The 19,298-nt window shown below is 37.9% G+C and overlaps 1 protein-coding gene across 3 annotated transcripts in view; it reads left to right on the top strand.

The window, feature by feature from the left end:
• Positions 1-489: 489 nt before the first annotated feature.
• Positions 490-19,298, top strand: part of MEIKIN (meiotic kinetochore factor) — an 89,627-nt gene continuing 70,818 nt past the window's right edge. For 2 of the 3 annotated variants that reach the window (XM_073878536.1, XM_073878535.1), the window contains exons 1-6: positions 490-829; positions 983-1,070; positions 1,694-1,781; positions 3,421-3,481; positions 11,445-11,582; positions 17,016-17,135. In XM_073878536.1, coding sequence (XP_073734637.1) covers positions 697-829; positions 983-1,070; positions 1,694-1,781; positions 3,421-3,481; positions 11,445-11,582; positions 17,016-17,135 — 628 coding nt within the window. In that variant the 5' untranslated portion in view covers positions 490-696. The remainder of the gene's footprint in view (positions 830-982; positions 1,071-1,693; positions 1,782-3,420; positions 3,482-11,444; positions 11,583-17,015; positions 17,136-19,298) is intronic. The other variant, XM_073878537.1, reaches the window with a different exon arrangement.

Below are 19,298 nucleotides of genomic sequence, written 5' to 3'. Positions count from 1 at the left end.
GCTCATTGCTCAGGAGGATATTCTCTCCTGGTTTAATGTACTTTCGTACCTGTCTCATCTTCCCGCACTGAGTCAGGTGACGCCCCGCCGCCACCGTCCCCCTTTCGCCTCCCCTGCTAGATTCCCTATGTTCGGACCCCAAAACTCCATTACCAAGGCTTAAATGCAATGTTATAAGGAGAGGGGCTGAGCCATCAGTAGCATGCACGTGGCGGGCCCATCACACTAAAGAAAAAATGAAAGCAAAGGAGCAACCTCCTGGTTAACGAAAAGGCTCTTCCCCATTAGCTTCCCTTCAGGTGAGAAACAGGTGAGTCTGCGCCACGGGTCAGGCAACCACGCGGGCCCACTGCCAAATACCCGGACGCCACACCTCCAGGAAGGCGGAGCCTTCTTCAAGGGGGCGGAGCATCTTCCTCGTTACTCCGCTTCCCAGAAGCCATCGCGCAGCTTGGAGGAGATTAAAAAAAAAAAAAAAAAAAAAAGGGCGGGAGCGCACCGGGAGGCTCCAGTCAGTCAGGCGTTGGGGCTGTGGGCTTTTATCTTTTTCTCGCCCGCCTCCTGACGTACTGCTCTGCAGGCAGCTTCGTTGCCGGGACGCGGGCGCACTCAGACTGTAGTTTGTTTCCTCAGGAAGGCGAAGAGACAGGCTGTGGAGGCCCAAGAGGTCCCCGAGGCCGTGGGGGTGGGGTGGCAATGTGGTCACTAAGGGTCTATACCCGCAAGAAGCGGGCCGGCCAGAGGCTCAACCTAACCCCGACGCCGGACCTAGGCCCCACCGCGAAGGCAGAGGCCCGCCCAGGTCCAGGCAGAAGGCACTCTGCGCACTGTAAGCCCGGACTGGCAAGCCTGTGGAGCAGGCCCAGGGTGGGCGAGCGAAGGGCGGGGGGGTAGGGTGGTGACTAGGCCTGGGCCCAGGGACACCCGAGCGCAGCAAGCTGGCCTCCAGGGCTTTGCCCTGAAATATGCCGTCCTCTCTTAGGCCTGAAAGGAAAAGCGCACCGTTTGCAGAAGATCTCAGAGAAAGCAGAGAGCAGTGGGCAGGGAGTTAGCGGTTCTAGGCCACCAAGGTGCGTAAGCCACTAGGGCCAAGCCCATGCCTTCTGCCTCCTCAAAACTTCAGTCCTCCTTTTCCGCCTATAGCCTCTCCTTCTAAGAGTCAAGGAAGAAAATAAGTGTAATACTATTTACGATTTGGCTCCTGTTGGGACATAGACCCAGAAATTTGACTTAAGAAAGATTTATTTATTTCTTTAAAAGATTTATTTATTTATTTGAGAGAGAGAGGGAGAGAGAGAGCAGACAGAGGGAGAGAGACTCCCAAGCTGACTCTCTGGGGGAGTGCGGAGCCCCAGGGGCTTGATCTAGGACCCATGAGATCATGACCTCAGCCGAAATCTTTAGTGGGAGCTCAGATGACTGAGCCACCCAGGTGCCCCTGGAAATATTTATTTAAAAAAAATTTTTTTTAAAAGAGCAGTTTTGCCAACTTACCTAAAAGCAAGTGAGATAAAACCTTCAGGAAAGCATTCGTAGCACCAGCGAATATTGGTACAATTAACGCACTGGAGTCTACTTTTTCCCAATGCTGTCCCCAAATAGCCTTTAAGATTCTGAACAGTGTGAACTGTGAACGGAGATGTGGAGAGCCAAATCCAGACCATGCAAATTAATTGCGTTGTTTGTTTGTTAGCGCTCGGTTAAGAGTTACAGGACAGAAAAGCCTGCAAGAAAATAGCACTAATGAAGAACCTCCGGATGAGAAGATTGCTCCATTGAGTGTATGTATATTTCTCTTACGGACCTTGGATATACTTAAAGCAGAGACCAATGGTAACTGATGCGCCTCCAGATTAAAGTGTAATCAGGATTAGCTTCCTAGCGTTTTTGTAAACGTGGGTGTTTTCTCTTTAGACAGGGTCTGGAATTTCCAAGTCTGGTGGATTCATAGTCATATTTTTTGTTTGTTTTTAATTTCTGTTGACAAAAATTTGAGAAATGCCCGTTACTCACTAATTTTCTATGAAACAGGTATCTGTTAAGTTTTTCTTAGTAACTCCCTTACGTTTAGTAGCACTTAAACCATTTTAAAGCCATTTTCATTCTCATTTGAATTTCCATTAATTAGAAACAGTGTTCATTACCGTTAGAATATTATATAACTTCTTGACCTACTGTATTTAATATGGATTCTGTACAATATTTTAAAGATACATAGTAATTTGGAGAAACTCAGATTTTAAAAAATTGCTTGTGACTCATCTACCATTAGCATTAAGTAGTCATGTTCCAGAGCTTTTGCTTACATATCTCTCTAAAACATGTGTTTTGGGGGAGGGCAGTTTCAACAAAAGGCATTTTTTAAAAATGCTTTACCCCAGATTTTAACAGTGTTAAGTGTTCCTTGTGGATGTTTCAGATTATGCAAAAAAAAAAAAGTGTTTAAAAGGTTTCTTCTAAATTTTTTGTATTTCTTTACATTCCTTTTTTTCTGTGCCCTTTTTTCAATTTAGAAATTGTTATTGTATATTCCTCTAACATTAAATGGCCTTCAAAAATATGATTTTTAGTGTCTAAATAGTGCTTTGTCTTTAGATAAATATACTGCTTTGTCTTTAGATAAATATACTGTAATTTATATAACTATTTTCCTGTGGTTGGAGGATTGAGATTGGATCATGTTTAAAGTTTGATTCATGTTGGCCACTTGGCACCATTTTACCTGATACTTAAAAAGTACATATATTTTATTGAACACTACGTCTGAAACTAATGATGTACTATATGTTGGCTAATTGAATTTAAATGTAAAAAAAGGAAAAAAATACATATATTTGATAGATGAAAAGTAGCATTTATTTGATATTGCATTTCTCTGAATGCTAGTAAAGTTTACACTTTTTTTCCTCGTTGGCCATTTGTGTTTCTTTTTTTGTGAAATGCTTATTCATTATATATTGAAGATAGTTACACTTTTATACACACATGTAACAAATATTTTTATATTTTTTTGTTTGCCTTTAGTCATATTTCTGATATTTTAGATTCATCAGTCTTTTCATTTATATTGCTTTCATATTTAGAGAAAGAAGAGCCCTTCCTACCTAGGGGATCAGAAAAATATTCACCTTTAACTTCTAGTTGCTGGTTTATCCCACAGTAGTTAGTTGACTAGTACATTGCTGACTCTAAATACGTCCACGTTATTATATTTTAATATTTATTTTTAGATTTAATATTAAATACCAGATTACATCTGTGATTAGTAGGTTGAAAGAATCTATTACATATGAAACTGATACACAAAAGTTGATATTAGTTTTTATTTTCAAAATAACCAAATGAATGTGATGTAAATTATAATATGAAAATGTTCAGTCTCATAATTTGTGCTATATCTTTAATTCTTATTTCCCTTAGGAGTCAGTGACTGATGACCTCCAGGTTGACTGTAGTTCATCCAATAGTGAGCTAGTGTCAGGTAAGATTGTCAGATGTGAACTCCTCAGCTTTGTTTCTTACAAATATAAGCATCCATTTGTATTTTTGCCTCATCTTCCCATCTCAGTGGAAGAGGTGTCTTTCTCCTAGTCCAAGGTGAATCCTTCTGCCTGTACAATGGACGTCATCCTCAAAGCCTTCAAGCACACACCAGTAAATTAAAATTGAGATAAATACTACAAAAGAGATTGACTTGAGCATAACTGAGTTTAATTAGAGAGTTTAGGGAAGGCTTCCATGAGGGAATAGCAATTGAATTGAGATAGGAAGAAAAGGAGAAATTAACTATGCAAGGAGATGAGTTAAGAGCCATCCAGGCAGAGAGAACAGCATGTGCAAAGACCCTAATATGGCACTAAGCCTCCTGAGTTCAGTGAACTGAAAGAAAGCCAGTGTGGCTGTAGTACAGAGAGGAGGGGGAAATGCAATAATAAGACAAGGTTGAACAGAGAGAGGCCTTGCATAACCTTGTAGGCTATGTCAAAGATTTTGGTGTTATATTTGGAGCAGCAAGAAGCCACTGAAGTCTTCCTTAGGAAAATATATGATCACCTTGGCTGTGGTATGGAAATAAGCATGAATGGATGCAAGTAGACCAGGTGGGAGGTTATTACAGTAGGTTAGGGGGAAATGATGGCACTTTGTACTAAAAGATGACATTGGAAATGGAAAGAAGTGGGCATAATTCATGACAATTTTAGGAAGTGAAACTGACAGTTTGGCAAGTGAAGAACGAGGGAGATGGAGGTATCAAAGATGACATCTGTTTCTGGCTTGCATAACTGGATATAGGGTGCCATTTGCTGAAAAAAAAATCTTGTTTGAGGGAAAGATCATAAATTATGTTTTTAATACATTAAGTTATGGGTACTTTAAAAATGATTAAGTAGAATGCCAAATAGGCAGTTGGATATGGAGCGCTGCTGATAGAAATTTATGAGCTGTCTACATATTGGTATAATCAAAGTTATTTTTAAAAATAAGAAAGGATGCCATTAGCATACCAGAAGTACTGAGGAATTCTTAAAAGCAGATGAGATCAGACTGCTGAATATCTGAAGAGCAGAGAACAACCACTGCTGAGGTAAGAATAGCTCTAGAAACATTTGAAACAGTTGGTCAATTAATGCAAAAAAAAAAATTGTAATAGAAAGGACTCCAAAGGAATTATCAAGGTGATGGATTAAACACTACATTCTGTAACTATGTGGCCTGGTTCCTCCTCCTCGTCCCTTTCTTACATTGGAAACATTGGCCTTACAATGCTGGCTGCCAGGATAAGCCCTGGGAACTACTAAGCAAAGTGAACTAAGGGTTTGGCTCCTAAGTGTCAATTTTGGGCCTGGAGTGAGAAGCAGAAGAGAGTCTGAAGTAACTCCAGATTGCCACAAGGATAGCAGAGGGAGAAAAAGGTGAAAGAGATAGATTATGCTTATGCTTGTTAACCCGGGATAAAGACGTAGTATGACTCTCTGAAGTGGGATTTCTTTCCTTTTTTTTTTTTTTTTTAAGATTATTTATTTATTTATTTATTTGAGAGAGAGAGTGAGCATGTGCACATGAGAGAGAAGGAGCAGGAAGAGGGACAGAAGCAGAATCCCTGCTGAGCAGGGAGCCCCGTATAGAGCTCTGTCCCAGGACTCTGGGATCATGAGCTGAGTTGAAGGCAGACACTTAACTGACTGAGCCACCCAGGCGCCCCTGAAGTGGGATTTCTGATAATGGAGGCTTGTGGTGTGGACACTAGCCAGACAATTAGGACGGTGCTCCATGTAACCTATAATACCCAGAAAATACAGGAGGACATCACTGTGCAGAACACAGATTCTCAGAATGTCTCAACACTCATAAAAGCCTCCAGAAGTAGGCTGCTGTTTCAGAATTTATATGCACTGCTATACAAGCAAAGATTCTCAAGTAGAGATATGAACAGACAGCCAGGAGCAGCAAAACCTTTGAATAAAACCAGTGGCATGAGAAGAAGATAGCAGGAGGGGGAGAATGAAGGGGAGTAAGTCGGAGGGGGAGACGAACCATGAGAGACGATGGACTCTGAAAAACAAACTGAGGTTTCTAGAGGGGAGGGGGTTGGGGGGATGGGTTAGCCTGGTGATGGGTATTAAAGAGGGCATGTTCTGCGTGGAGCACTGGGTGTTATGCACAAACAATGAATCATGGAACACTACATCAAAAACTAATGATGTAATGTATGGTGATTAACATAACAATAAAAAATTTAAAAAAAAACCAGTGGCATGGAAGAGAGGCAACAAATCGAGCAAATAGGATAACTAACACCTGAGAAATAGCAAAAACTTTAAATATCTCTTTAAAGACAAGAGGCCGGGGTGCCTGGGTGGCTCAGTTGGTTAAGCGTCTGCCTTCAGCTCAGCTCAAGATCCCAGGGTCCTGGGACAGAGCCCTATACCGGGCTTCCTGCTCAGCAGTGAGCCTGCTTCTCCCTTTGCCTGCTGCTCCCCCCCTGCTTGTGCACTCTCTCTCTCTCTCTCTCTCTCTGTCTGTCAAATAAATAAATAGAACATTAAAAAAAAAAAAAAAAAAACCCCCGGCGCGTCTGGGTGGCTCAGTCATTAAGCGTCTGCCTTCAGCTCAGGTCATGATCCCAGCATCCCGGGATCAAGCTCTGCATCGGGCTCCCTGCTCAGTGGGGAGTCTGCTTCTCCCTCTGCCTGTCCCCCTGCTCGTGCTCTCTCTCCCTCAAATAAATAAATAAAATATTAAAAAAAAAAGACAAGAGTCCACTGGATCCATAATATAACAATCTGTTTTAATAAAAACTATAGTCCCTAGAAACTAAACATATCATCAAATTTAAAAACTCAGAAAATGATCCAAATATTGAAATGAATTCCGCTCAAAATCAAATTAGCTGGCTAGAAAATAGAATAGAGAAATATTTCCCAGAATATAGTACAAAAGAACTTGGGAGGTGCTCAACAAATGCATTTCCTTCCTTCTCCCCTCTTTACCTGTTTAACTTGTACTTGTTCTTCAAGAAAAAAAAAAATCAGGTGCTGTCCCTACTGGGAGCTCTCTTGACCCCTCTTCTCTCTTTCTATGTGAGTTGTTCTTTCCTGGGAATTCTGTGGTACTCTTTGTATACTTCTGTTAGGACTCAAAACAGCAGTATTATTGCTTTTGTTACTCTTGGCTCTAAAGCCATTGAGAATAAGCCCTACCTTTTATGTTCCTATCCCATGTTTGGGACATAATATAATTTCAAATACTTTTGAGTGAGTTTTATACTCTTATTAGAGAAAATAAACTAACCATAATTATTATTTTCTTAAATTGTAGTTTAAATACACAATATATGTCCTTGGTTACTAGATTTATCAAGTTGATGTGTAAAAGATAGAAGGAAATAGAGAATAGACTGTCTCTAATTTGCAAACTGGTTGTATTCTAAGACATCATTTGTTGATTGATATTTGAAACCTGGAATACTTTTTCCCATATTAATATGTAAATGGTTAGGTTTTGAACAGCCTACAGATTTCTATTTAATATATAAGTAACCATTTTAATTCTATCTTGGAATGTAGTAATTTTGCAACATGATGAAAATTAATTCAGGACTTTATATTTAGTGTGGAAGATTGAACATAGACATTTACTTCTCCCTTTCCCAAGAGAGAAGGAAAAAATAACAGACTAGATGCCTAGAGTAAGGACAAACGAAGAAACCAAACTGATTCAGGCTATAGTTTCAGGAATTAGAGGCATCATATATTCCTGGAGAAATGTGTACAGATAGTGTTGAGAATAATATTTTTGGAAATCTTTAAAAGTAGTGGTTAGATGCTTTGATCCCTTCCCCAGCACTGTGTGGTCAGGCAACTACTCTTTTTCCTACCTTGACAGTCCAGATACATTGAAGCAGAGGATCTGGACTCAGGGATGCTGTATTAAAAATGAGTAGGGGTGCAGGGAGGAGGGAAGGGAATTAACCAAAGTTTGTATACTTAGTGGTATAACTTTTAGGCCCATTATCCCACCTTATGCCACTCAGGAAAATACTTCCCAACTAGGAGACTAGAGGATTTTGCTTTTGGAATCTTCTCTGACCAGAAGGAGACCTATATTCTGGCAGTAATGACCTGGTCCCTATCTTAAATACCCTTCTGTGAATCCCACTACTTCCTAAACCCCACTCATGAATCTAGAGTTTCCAATTAACGTTTTAGTGCCTCATTTTTGAACATTCAAGAGTTACAAGGCATTTAATGAAAGCATTTAAAATAAATGGTACCACATGAAAAGAAGCTTGAAGGACACAGACAGTGCAACGAAAAAAAATTTAAAAACCATGTTTTCATTATTCTCAGGATAATGAAATAATAATCCTGAAGATAATGAAAATATGTATCCCTGATAAAAGTATGGGCTACTATGAAAAGGAGCAGCTAGAGAACAAAAAGCATTCTTAAAAAATAAAAACACGAAGTCAGAAATAAAACATTCTGTGAAAGGTTAGATGATGAATTTAAGAAAATATTCTAAAAGTTGAACAAACATCAGAAGATAAAAGATAAAGATAGTAGCAGTGGTGACACAATTGTGAGTATATTAAAAATCACTAAATTGTATACTTTAAAAGGTGATTTATGGAATATGAGTTGTATTGCAATAAAGCTATTTTAAAAAGAAAAATAATGAGAAGTTGAGTTCAGACATTCTAACATCTGAAAAATAGTAGACCCAGGCATTATAGAGTAAACAGAAAGGAAATTATTAAACACATAAAGCTAGAAATTTTTCTAGAATTAAGAATGGTCATGAATATATATAATGAAAGAGCCCACCAATTTCCCATCACAATGAATGAAAAAAGACCCATACCAAGGTACAACACAGTGTAACTTAAAGATCCTCAGGATGAAGAGAGAAATCCTTTAGTCTTCCAGGAAAAATAATTGTTGATTGCAAATAAGCAGTGAAGAATATGAATGGCATTGAGTTTCTCAAGAGCAATTCCAGAAGCTAGAACGTGGTGGATAATAATCCTGAAGATAATGAAAATATGTATCCATGATAAAAGTATGGGCTACTATGAAAAGGAGCAGCTAGAGAACAAAAAGCATTCTTAAAAAATAAAAACATGAAGTCAGAAATAAAACATTAGTATATGGCTTGGGTATAAATATATTTGAGCAGTCATAATAGAATTGTTGAATACATTTTAATTTAGAAATATAAAGGCGGTATTAGAAGAAACAGCTAGTAAAGTTGAAAGTAGTCTCTGGAGATTAGGGAATTATGGGGTGGTATGAGACAAGAGATTGCTGTTTGGTTACAAGCCTTATAGAACAGTTTGACTTTGTGTGTGTGTGTGTGTGTGTGTGTGTGTATACATATATATAATGGTAAAATTTGATATAAATATGACTTTTAAAGGATTTTTTAAAAAAATTTTATTTATTTATTTGACAGAGAGAGAAACAGCGAGAGAGGGAACACAAGCAGGGGGAGTGGGAGAGGGAGAAGCAGGCTTCCCGCCGAGCAGGGAGCCCGATGTGGGGCTCGATCCCAGGACCCTAGGGTCATGACCGGAGCCGAAGGCAGACGCTTAACGACTGAGCCACCCAGGCGCCCCATGACTTTTAAAGCTTTTATTTATTTATTTGACAGAGCGAGACAGCGAGAGAGGGAACATAAGCAGGGTATTGGGAGAGGGAGAAGCAGGCTTCCCACTGAGCAGGGAGCCCGATGTGGGGCTCGATCCCAGGACCCTGGTATCATGACTTGAGCAGACGCTTAATGACTGAGCCACCCAGGTGCCCCTGATATAAATATGACTTTAAATGCATTTACATTTCTAACTTGTGACTCCAGGAACATCATTCCACTGCTATAATCATGAATATTTATTTATTCTTTTCTCTACCCAACTACGCACATGGTGAATGTGGGGTTTTCCTAATTTCTGAGCCTGGCTTGAGTTCTGGGGTTTGGTGGAAGGGATGGCTCTACTGTGTGTGGTGTTCATGACATTTTGAAAGCTGGAAAGCAAGAGAGATGTAACAACATGTGGGCGGGGGGAGGATGAAGACAGAGTAAGAAGACTAAAAAGTAGTGAGGACAGGGACAAGACACTCTAGGGCACTTGGAGTAGGAGAAACAAAAGATGCTCAGAGGGTTAACTTACCCATGACATCTGATGTGGTGAAGAGGAGGTTAGATTGGGTCAATCAATTTAAGTGTTGAGTGGTGGTTGGAAGAGGGGGACAGATAGGAAATAATTGTCAACTTTAAGGATGGCGTTGGAGTGGAAGAGAAAGATGTGGTGAGGTCAAAGTAGGAAGGACTAAGAGTTAGTTGTCTCAGGTAGGTAATGGATGACGAGAGATGGGCTATAAAGTCAGCACCCCAGCAGGAAAAGTAAGTTTATCAGAGTCATGCTCTCCTTTTATCCCTTACCCCTCCCGCCCAGTTTTTATTTATTGTTAACATCTATTTTTTTCAGTTGAAAGTGTTTAAATAAATGCTGACTAGAGAAGACTATGTTTTCCCTTTTCTTACTAAACCTGTTTCTTAAGTTTTGGTATTAATTTCTATCTCTATCATTTATATGAAAGTTCTTCATTGTAGTTCACTCTCACAGGGATAACTTTAAAACCTCTTAGTTTGGGAGATTCTCTGTTCAAATATTTTGCCCCTTATTGAAAGGTTTGTTTTCTTCTTATTGAGTTTTCAGAATTATTTATATTCTGGATTCCAATCCATTTGCAAATGTTTTCTCTTAATCTGTGGCTTGTCTTTTCATCTTAACAGTCTCTTTCAAAGGGAAGTTTTAAATTTGATGAAGTTTTTGTTTTTTTTTAAGATTTTATTTATTGGGGTGCCTGGGTGGCTCAGTCGTTAAGCATCTGCCTTCAGCTCAGGTCATGATCCCAGGGTCCTGAGATCGAGCCCCACATCGGGCTCCCTGCTCAGTGGGAAGCCTGCTTCTCTTTCTCCCACTCCCCCTGCTTGTGTTCCCTCTCTTGCTGTGTCTCTCTCTGTCAAATAAACAGAGAGATAGAGAGAGAGCACAAGTAGGCAGAGAGGCAGGCAGAGGGAGAGGGAGAAGCAAGGCTCCCTGCTAAGCAGGGAGCTCAATCCCAGGACCCTGGGATCATGACCTGAGCACTTAAATGGACTGAGTCACCCAGGTGCCCCAAATTTGATGAAGTTTAATGATCATTGCTATTATTATTGTTAATCTTAGTGTTATAAGAAATCTTTGCCTACCTCAGTGTAATGATGATTTTCTCCTCGTTTTTTTTTTCTAGACCCTTTGTAGTTTTACGATTTACATTTATGTCAATGACCCATTGAGAATTAATTTTTTATATGATGGAAAGTATGAATGCAGGTTTTTTGTTTTGTTTTGCTTTTGCATATAGATACACAGTTGCTTCAAGGTAATTTGTTTAAAACAGTGTCCTTTCTCCACAGAATTGCCTTTGCATCTTGGTAAAAAAATCAGTTGCTCATATAAGTATGAGTCATTTCTGGGCTTTCTGTTGAATTCCTTTGATCTATTTGTCTATGTTTAAACTCACTGTTTTTTAAATGGAATAACTAGAATTACTTTTTCTTCTCAGCTAGTTAGTTTACAATTATGGGTTACTTATATGTAAAACTTGCATTTTGGGGTCAAAAATCACAACTGAACCAAAGGAAGGGAAGAAATAAATTATGAAACTTGGTAGAGCAATGGAAAAAGATTATAATACTTTCTCTACATCAAAACCAGAATATTTTCTAAGGTTGAAGTTAAAGTGGTGTACAATAGTATGCCTTTTCAGTTGTTTGTATAAGTAATTTTACATTCTCTGTATACAACTGCATGTATGTTTCTACAAATAGGAATTCCTAGGATTTTGAGTCTGTTTACTGTTGAAACATTTTACTCTTTTTGTTTGTTTATTTTATAGGACTAAGTGTGCAGCATGGTATTTCTAGTTCTCTTCTGAGCTATTCATTCACAGACTCTTACACAGAATACAAGAGTTTTGAAGAGAGTTTAAGTAGTTTCCCATCACCTGAACTCTTCAGAGGATCAGATTATTTAGGTGAGAAAATAATCTCAACCTTTAGCTGACCCATATAGAAATTGTTCCTTTGTCCACAAATCCTCCAATGAATAATATTCCTTTTGAGGTGTGCTTGTCTTCCTCACCAAAACCTCCTTCCCCTGCCCACTACTGTATTCCATGCTCGATCATAGGACTATGCATTAAAAGCTACCAGATAAGAAAAGGATGAAGATACTAGGGGAATGCCCCAGAAATAAGCCAGTTTGATCTATAGTATCCCAGAGAACCTCACAATTTGGCTGCACCAATACTTGTAAAAAGGTATATCTGAAATGTGAAAGATGTGGTGATTACTTTCTTACTCTAACAGAACCTGGAGATTTATTCTTTGGGATGTTCTGAAACAGAGGAACTATGGATTGGAGGATACTAGGCACTGTTAATAGGAAGGATCTATGATATTTTGAAATGTTGGTCCCAAATACTCATTCCCCTGTGGTAATATTATATATCCACACCCTTACCATATCCTCGTAGTGGGTGGGGTGTACTCTCTCCCTCTTTGGCTCTGGAAAAGCAATGGAAATGTGACTTGCTTTGGGCAATAGGATACCAGTGAATGAAACAGAAGAGGATCTTTGAAATATGCCTAAATGGTTGGACTTGTCCTCTTACACTTTTAACATTGTGAGAAGAATATATCCTAATTAGCTTCTGCTTTTCCTGTGGGGACCCCAGAATGAGAACTATGGAACAGAACAGTCTCCGGCAACCCGCAGATTGCAGAGAGCTGCCCCAGCTGATCAGCAGTTTTGTAATCTGAAGCAGACCTGCCTGAGCCAACCAGTAGACACAGGAATAAGAAATAAATGTTTTCATTTTATGTCAGTGAGATTTGGGTTTATTTATTATATAGAAAAAGCCAACTGTTTCAGATACTGTACTGAATGAAGAGGGGAAACTAAATGAAGTGTACATTGTGAATTGTGGTACCTTCTCACCTAATGCTTTTTGCCATCCCAACCCAACATTCCCTTTTTCTGTTCAGCTTCTAGAATACTAGCACCCAGACTTGAACCTTTTGGGCAGGAGAATGGAAGATTCTTTCCTAACAAATCTGAAAACAACCCTAAAGAAAATATCTAATGATACTGACCTCGGTAGCCCTTCAGTGAAACTGACAAGAACACCCTACAATGAAGTTAACTTGTGACAAACCCCAACTAGGCCACAGAAATCCCACTTAGGCTTTTAGAGGTCTCTCTTAAATATGAGTAGAGAGACAAGGATCACCAGACCTCTGAGGAAAGCTTCTATTATAAAACATAGAGATCAGAACAAAGGAAAATATGGAAGTGACATCAGCAAAATGTTGGAATAAGAAGCCTGGTCCGTCCTTCCCCTGTGGACACACCAATTCAACAGTAATACGTGGACTTAACTCCTTTTGTGAGAAATCTGGAACCTAGTCAAGGAACTCTTACATCCCAGGCATGTATGAGATCAGCCACATCAAAGCCAGTAGGAAAATTCAAGACACTCTCTTACCATAATCCCTACCCATAGCACATTGCCACACAATTGGCAGGAAACCGCCAGGTCCCAGCTTCTCCCTGGGTAGGGAAAAAAAGAACTGAACTGTGTGTGAAAGGTACATTTTCTGGGAGCTTCCCAAAGGATTGGCTACTCTCATGACTGTTTCAGAGTGCTGCCTAAGGGAATGGCTTCTGTCTCATCTGTCTCAGAGTGCTGATGGGACCTGGTATATTCTAGATGACTGTTGGCCACTAACAACAAATAGGGTGTGTGAGGAAAGCTTAAGAGACTCATGGAACACAATCAAACAGAGCAATTTATACTTCATAGGAGTCCCAGAGGGAGAAGAGATGAGGGAGGGAAAGAAAGAAGGGAGGGATAAAGGAAAGAGAAGGAAGAGGGGGAAAGAGGGAGGCAGGGGGGAGAGGGGAAAGAGAAAGTGGGTAGAGGGAGGGAAAGGGAGAAAGAGAGCATGTCTGAAAGTTTACTTATAGAAATAATGGCTGCAAACTTCCCAAATCTGGGGAAGGAAATGCACATCCAGACCTAGGAGGCCCAGTGAATCTCAGAATAGGCAAGCCAAAGAAATCCACACAGGGACTCATAATCAAATTATCAAGCATCAAAGACAAAGAATTTTGAAAGCAGCAATAGAAAAGCAACTTGATATGGACAAGGGAATCTCCATTAGACTATCAATGGATTTCTCAGCAGAAACATTGCTGGCCGAAGGGAGTAGAATCATACAAAGTGATGAAAGAAAAGAAACTGTCAACCAAGAATACTATAACCAGCAACACTGTCATTTAAAAAAAAAACAATGGAGTATTATTCAGCCATAAAAAGAATAAAATCTTGCCACTTGCAAGACATGGATGGAGCTAGAGAGTATAATGCTAAGTAAAATAAGAGAAAGACAAATACCATATGATTTCACTTGTATGTGGAATTTAAGAAACAAGAGCAAAGCAGAAAAAAAAGAGAAACCATGAAACAAACTCTTTTTTTAATAAGATTTTATTTATTTGAGAGAGAGAGATAGTGAGAGATAGAACACGAGCAGGGGGGAGACGGAGAAGCAGGCTCCCCGCGGAGCAGGGAGCCCAATGAGGGCTTGATCGCAGGACCCTGGGATCATGACCTGAGCCGAAGGCAGATGCTTAACTGACTGAGCCATCCAGGTGCCCCAGAAACAAACTCTTAACTGTAGAGAACAAATTGCTGGTTACCAGAGGGGACATGGGTGTGGAATGGGTGAAATAGGTGGTAGGGATTAAGGAGTGCATGTGTCCTGATGAGCACCATGTAATTAAAATAAAAGCTTGGAGAAAAAATAAATGAAGAGATAAGGAATTTCATGTACAAAAGGTGAAGGAGTTACTCACGACTAGCCCCACCTTACAAAAAAATGGTAAAGGGAGTTCTTCAAGTTGAAACAAAGGACTAAAACAGCAACACAAAAGCATATAAAAGTATAAAACTTGCCAATAAGTTTATATACAAGTACAAAATAACTGGTATTAAAATCACTTAATTCTAGTATAAAAGTTAAAAGACTAAAGTATTAAAATAACTATAATAAAAATATGTTAATAGATACACAATATAAAAAGATGTAAATTATAACATCAGTAACAAAGTGTGTATGAAGGAAGAAATAAAAATATAGTTTTTTGGGGGGTCTGGGTGGCGGTGGCTCAGTCGGTTAAAGCGTCGGCCTTCGTCTCAGGTCATGATTCCAGGGTCCTGGGATCAAGACCTGTGTCAGGCTCCCTGCTCAGTGGGGAGCCTGCTTCTGCTCCCTCTGCTGCTCCCCCTGCTTGTGCTGTCTCACTTTCTCTCTCTAATACATAAATAAAATCTTTAAAAACTAAAAATAAATAAAAATGTAGCATTTTTGTATATGATTGAAGTTGCTAGAAGCTTAAAATAGATTGTTAAAACTATATTTTATATAAGCACCATGGTAACCACATAGAAAATACCTATAGAAGATACTCAAAAGATTGGGGCACCTGAGTGGCACAGTTGGTTAAGCATCTGACTCTCAGTTTCAGCTTAGGTCACGATCTCTGGGTCCTGAGATCGAGCCCCACATTGGGCTCTGCACTGAGCATGGAGTCTGTTTTCTCTGACCTTTGTCCCCATACGCATGCTCTCTCTCCCTCTCTCTCTCTCTCTCTCTCTCTCTCTCTCAAATAAATAAATATTTTTAAAGAAGATACACAAAAGAAAAATAGAAAGGAATAAAAGCATATCAGTATGAAAAAATCAATGAAACGAAGATGGCGAGAAAGGAAAAGGGGCAAAAGAACTCAAAATAATTAACAATATAATAATAGTCTTTCCCTATCAGTAATTACTTTAAATGTAAATGGTTTAAATTCCCCGACCAAAAGACAAAGAATGGCTGAATGGATTAAACTATACTATGCTGTTTACAAAAGACTCTTTTTACATTTCAGGACACACATAGTCTAAAAGTGGAGCAATGGGAAAAGATATTCCATGCAAATTGTAACCAAAAGAGAGCAGGAGTGGCTCTACTTATATCAGCTAGAACAGACTTTCAGTCAAAAACTATCACAAGAGACAAAGACATAATGATGAAAGGGTCAATTAATCTGGAACATATAATGATAATAAATAGGCACTCAGCATCATAATCAATACTCATAGACCTAAAGGCAGAAATAGGCATCATGTTGAATGTTCCTACTACAGTAAAATAAAAAATTAAAAAGTAAGAAAAGGAACCATGCAGAAATAGAAACACAAGGATTAAAAAATGTTGAAAAAATAGTCTTATTGACATAAAATATATAGTGTCCATTAAATAAAAATAGGGTACTATAAAAAGCAATATTCCAATAACATGCAATAGCAGTGAAAAACTCGGTAGAAGGATTAGAAGTTAGGGTTGAGAAAAGAGGAGGAAAACAAAGAAAAAAGGTTGCAATTTAGAGGGAAAAAAATCAGAGGAAGAGTGTATGAAATCCAATATCAAATAAAAGGAGTTTCAGACAAAGATAATGGAAGAAACAAAAGGAAGAAAATAATCAATGTTATAATTCAAGAGCATGTCCTAGAGCTAGAGTATGATGTCTGTGTTAAAAGGGCCATAGTGTGCCTAGCACAGTAGATGAAAAACACCAAGATAGAGCATTATGCAACTTTAGAACACGAGAGAAAGAAATAAAGAATGGGTTTATAAAATTTGATAGAGTTTGTGATTAAATAGATGAAAAATACAGAGAAAATTAAAACAGAAGAAACTTATTGACTCCAGGTAGGACAAGTGGTTGTCATAGTATACCACAAGAGTAAATAGCATTTTTATAGCAATTTATTATCATAATGTCTACACTGGATATTGATCTAACTACATATGCTAATATAATGATATCAAGACAATGGGAATTGTGGGAAAGGTGGGGACAGGGATGTAAGAGAGAATAACCTCATTCTTCCATAGTGGGAAGTCAATGGAAAGCTTAAAACTGACATCAAGTGATAATAGTATGTTATTTAGTGATATGATATTTAATGGGACCTAGGTATAATTTATACATTATTATTAAATTATACAATATTATATGTATATTATTGTATACATATATTAAATGTATACAATATTATACAATATTAAGAGGAAACCCCTGGGTATGCTGTCTGTCCCTTAAGTCAATAATCTTTATGGGGCAAAAATTTCTGAAAGAGAGTAGGTTAGAGCACTGAAATAGGCCAAAAAGTATTTATTATCCTGATACCATCAAGTCTTGTCTTTTTTTATCTGTCTTACTCAAAATCTTTAATTACCACAGCTTGGTATGGGGACCTAAGCTGGTATGGGGACCTAAATTGGGGCTGGGGAGGTAACCTACTACTTATGTGCTGTTCAAAGTTATGTGCCATTTCCTCCTGCTGTTTTAGATTGGGAATGTCCCAAGTTGGAAGAACACATGCGATGCAAAAATTCCACTCTTCTGGATACCAGTAAAGCAGTATCAATAGAGAAGGTACCACAGTTTTCAAACGTCTCTGCAATTTTAGGTGAGTTTTCACATTCTTTTTTCTCATGTCACAGGGGAAACCCCTCATCTATGTTGGAAAACAAAGTAATTTTTTTAACGATTTATAAGCTAAATTCATCAATTAGGATTACCTTTGGCTACAAATAATATCTGACTAGTAGTAGCTTAAGCACATATGGGTCTCTTTTATAACTTATTTTGAACTAATTTTAGACTTGCATAAAAGATACAAAAATAATGCAGAGAATTCCTATATATCTCTCACCCAACTTTCCCTAATGCTGTCTTATATAACATTAGTACAATGATCAGAATCAGAAAATTAACAATAACATAAAATTACTAATGAAACTACAGACTTTATTCACATTTCACCAGTTTTTCCACCAGTCTCTTTTCTTGTGTTTCAGGATCCAACATTGCATGTGATTGTTATTTCTCCTTTAATCTACTATAGTCTATAACAGTTTCTCAGTCTTTCTTTCTTTGTCTTTCATAGTCTTGATACTTTTGAAGATTACTGATCAGTTGTTTTATAGAACATCCCTCAATTTGAATTTGTCTAATGTTTTCTCATGATTGGAATGAATTTATTCAATTTTTTAAAGAATGATGCAGAAATGATGTTATGCACTTTTTAGTACATTGTATGAAGTTCTTGATGTCAGATATCTTATTATTGGTGATATTAAACTTCCTTGTTTGATTAACTTAGTGTCTGTGGTTTTCTGCATGGTTAAGTTACTAGTTTCCCTTTGTGTTTCTAAATATATAGAAAAGATAGTTTGAGACCCTGTAAATCCTGTTTCTCCTCAAACTTTCATCACTGATATTAGTAGTCATCAGAAGAATTTGACTGTGATATTTATTACTCTGGTGTTCATCTAATGGTAATTTTCTATTTCATACTTTGCTGCTACATTTACTAATTGGAATTCTACTGTAAAAGAACTATCTCTTTTCTGCCACTTATTTATTCAGTTGTTTATATCAGTATGAAGCCATGAATATTTATATTATGTGTTAAGCAAGTCTTAGTAAATTTAAGAAGGTCGAAATCATACCATGCATCTTTCCTGACCACAACAGTATAAAACTGAAATGAGTCACAAGAAAAAAAACTGGAAGAAAACCCAAAAACACGTGGAGACTAAACAGTATAATACAAAACAACCAATGGGTCAACAAAAAAATCAAAGGGGAAATAAAAAATTACATGGAGACACAAGAAAATGAAAACATAATGGTCTTAAATTTTTAAGACAGGCAGTTCTAAAAGTGAAATATATAGTGATAGAGACCTCAAGAAACCTCAAGAAACAAGAAAAAGCTCAAATAATTATCTACCTTAAACCTAAAATAACTAGAAAAAGAACAAACAAAGCCCAAGGTGAGTAGAAAGAAGGAAAAAATAAAGTTCAGAGCAGAAATAAATGTTATAGAGACTAAAACAAAAACAAAAAACAATAGAACAGATCAATGAAAGCAGGAGCTTGTTCTTTTGAAAAGAAACAAAATTGATATGCCCTTAGCCAGATTCATCAAGAAAAAAAGAGAAATTACCCAAATAAATATAACCAGAAATGAAAGACAAGTAATACTTGACTTCAGAAATATAAAAGATTATAAGAGAATAATATGAAAAATTATGCCAAAAAATTGGACATCCTAGAAGAAATGGGTGAATTACTAGAAACATACAATCTTCCAAACTGAATCAGGAAGAAATAGAAAATCTTAACAGACCAATTACTGTAACAGATTGAATCAGTACTTAAAAAACTACCAAAAAATAAAAGTCTAGGGCCAGATGATTCACAGGTGACTTCTACCCAGCATTTAAAAAAGAGTTAATACTTATTCTTCCCAAACTCTTCCAAAAAATAGGAGAGGAAGAAAAGCTTCCAAATTCATCCCACAAGGCCAATATTACCATGATACCAAACCAGACAAATACACACACACATGAAGGAAAGAAGGAAGGAAGGAAGGAAGGAAGGAAAAGAAAGAAAGAGAGAGAGAGAGAGAAAGAAAGAAATAAAGAAAAAGAAAGAAAGAATAGAAAAGAAGAGAAAGAGAAAGGAAGAAAGAAAGAAAGGAAGAAAGAAAGAAGGAAGGAAGGAAGAAAGAAAAAGAAAGAAAGAAAGAAAGAAAGAAAGAAAGAAAGAAAGAAAGAAAGAAA

The sequence above is a fragment of the Callorhinus ursinus genome, unplaced genomic scaffold, assembly GCF_003265705.2.
Source record: "Callorhinus ursinus isolate GAN/ISIS: 27379988/994484 unplaced genomic scaffold, GSC_fseal_2.0 scaffold30, whole genome shotgun sequence".
Taxonomy (NCBI): domain Eukaryota; kingdom Metazoa; phylum Chordata; class Mammalia; order Carnivora; family Otariidae; genus Callorhinus; species Callorhinus ursinus.
The sequence above is the reverse complement of the archived record's forward strand: the minus strand, read 5'-3'. Positions and strand labels throughout refer to the sequence as shown.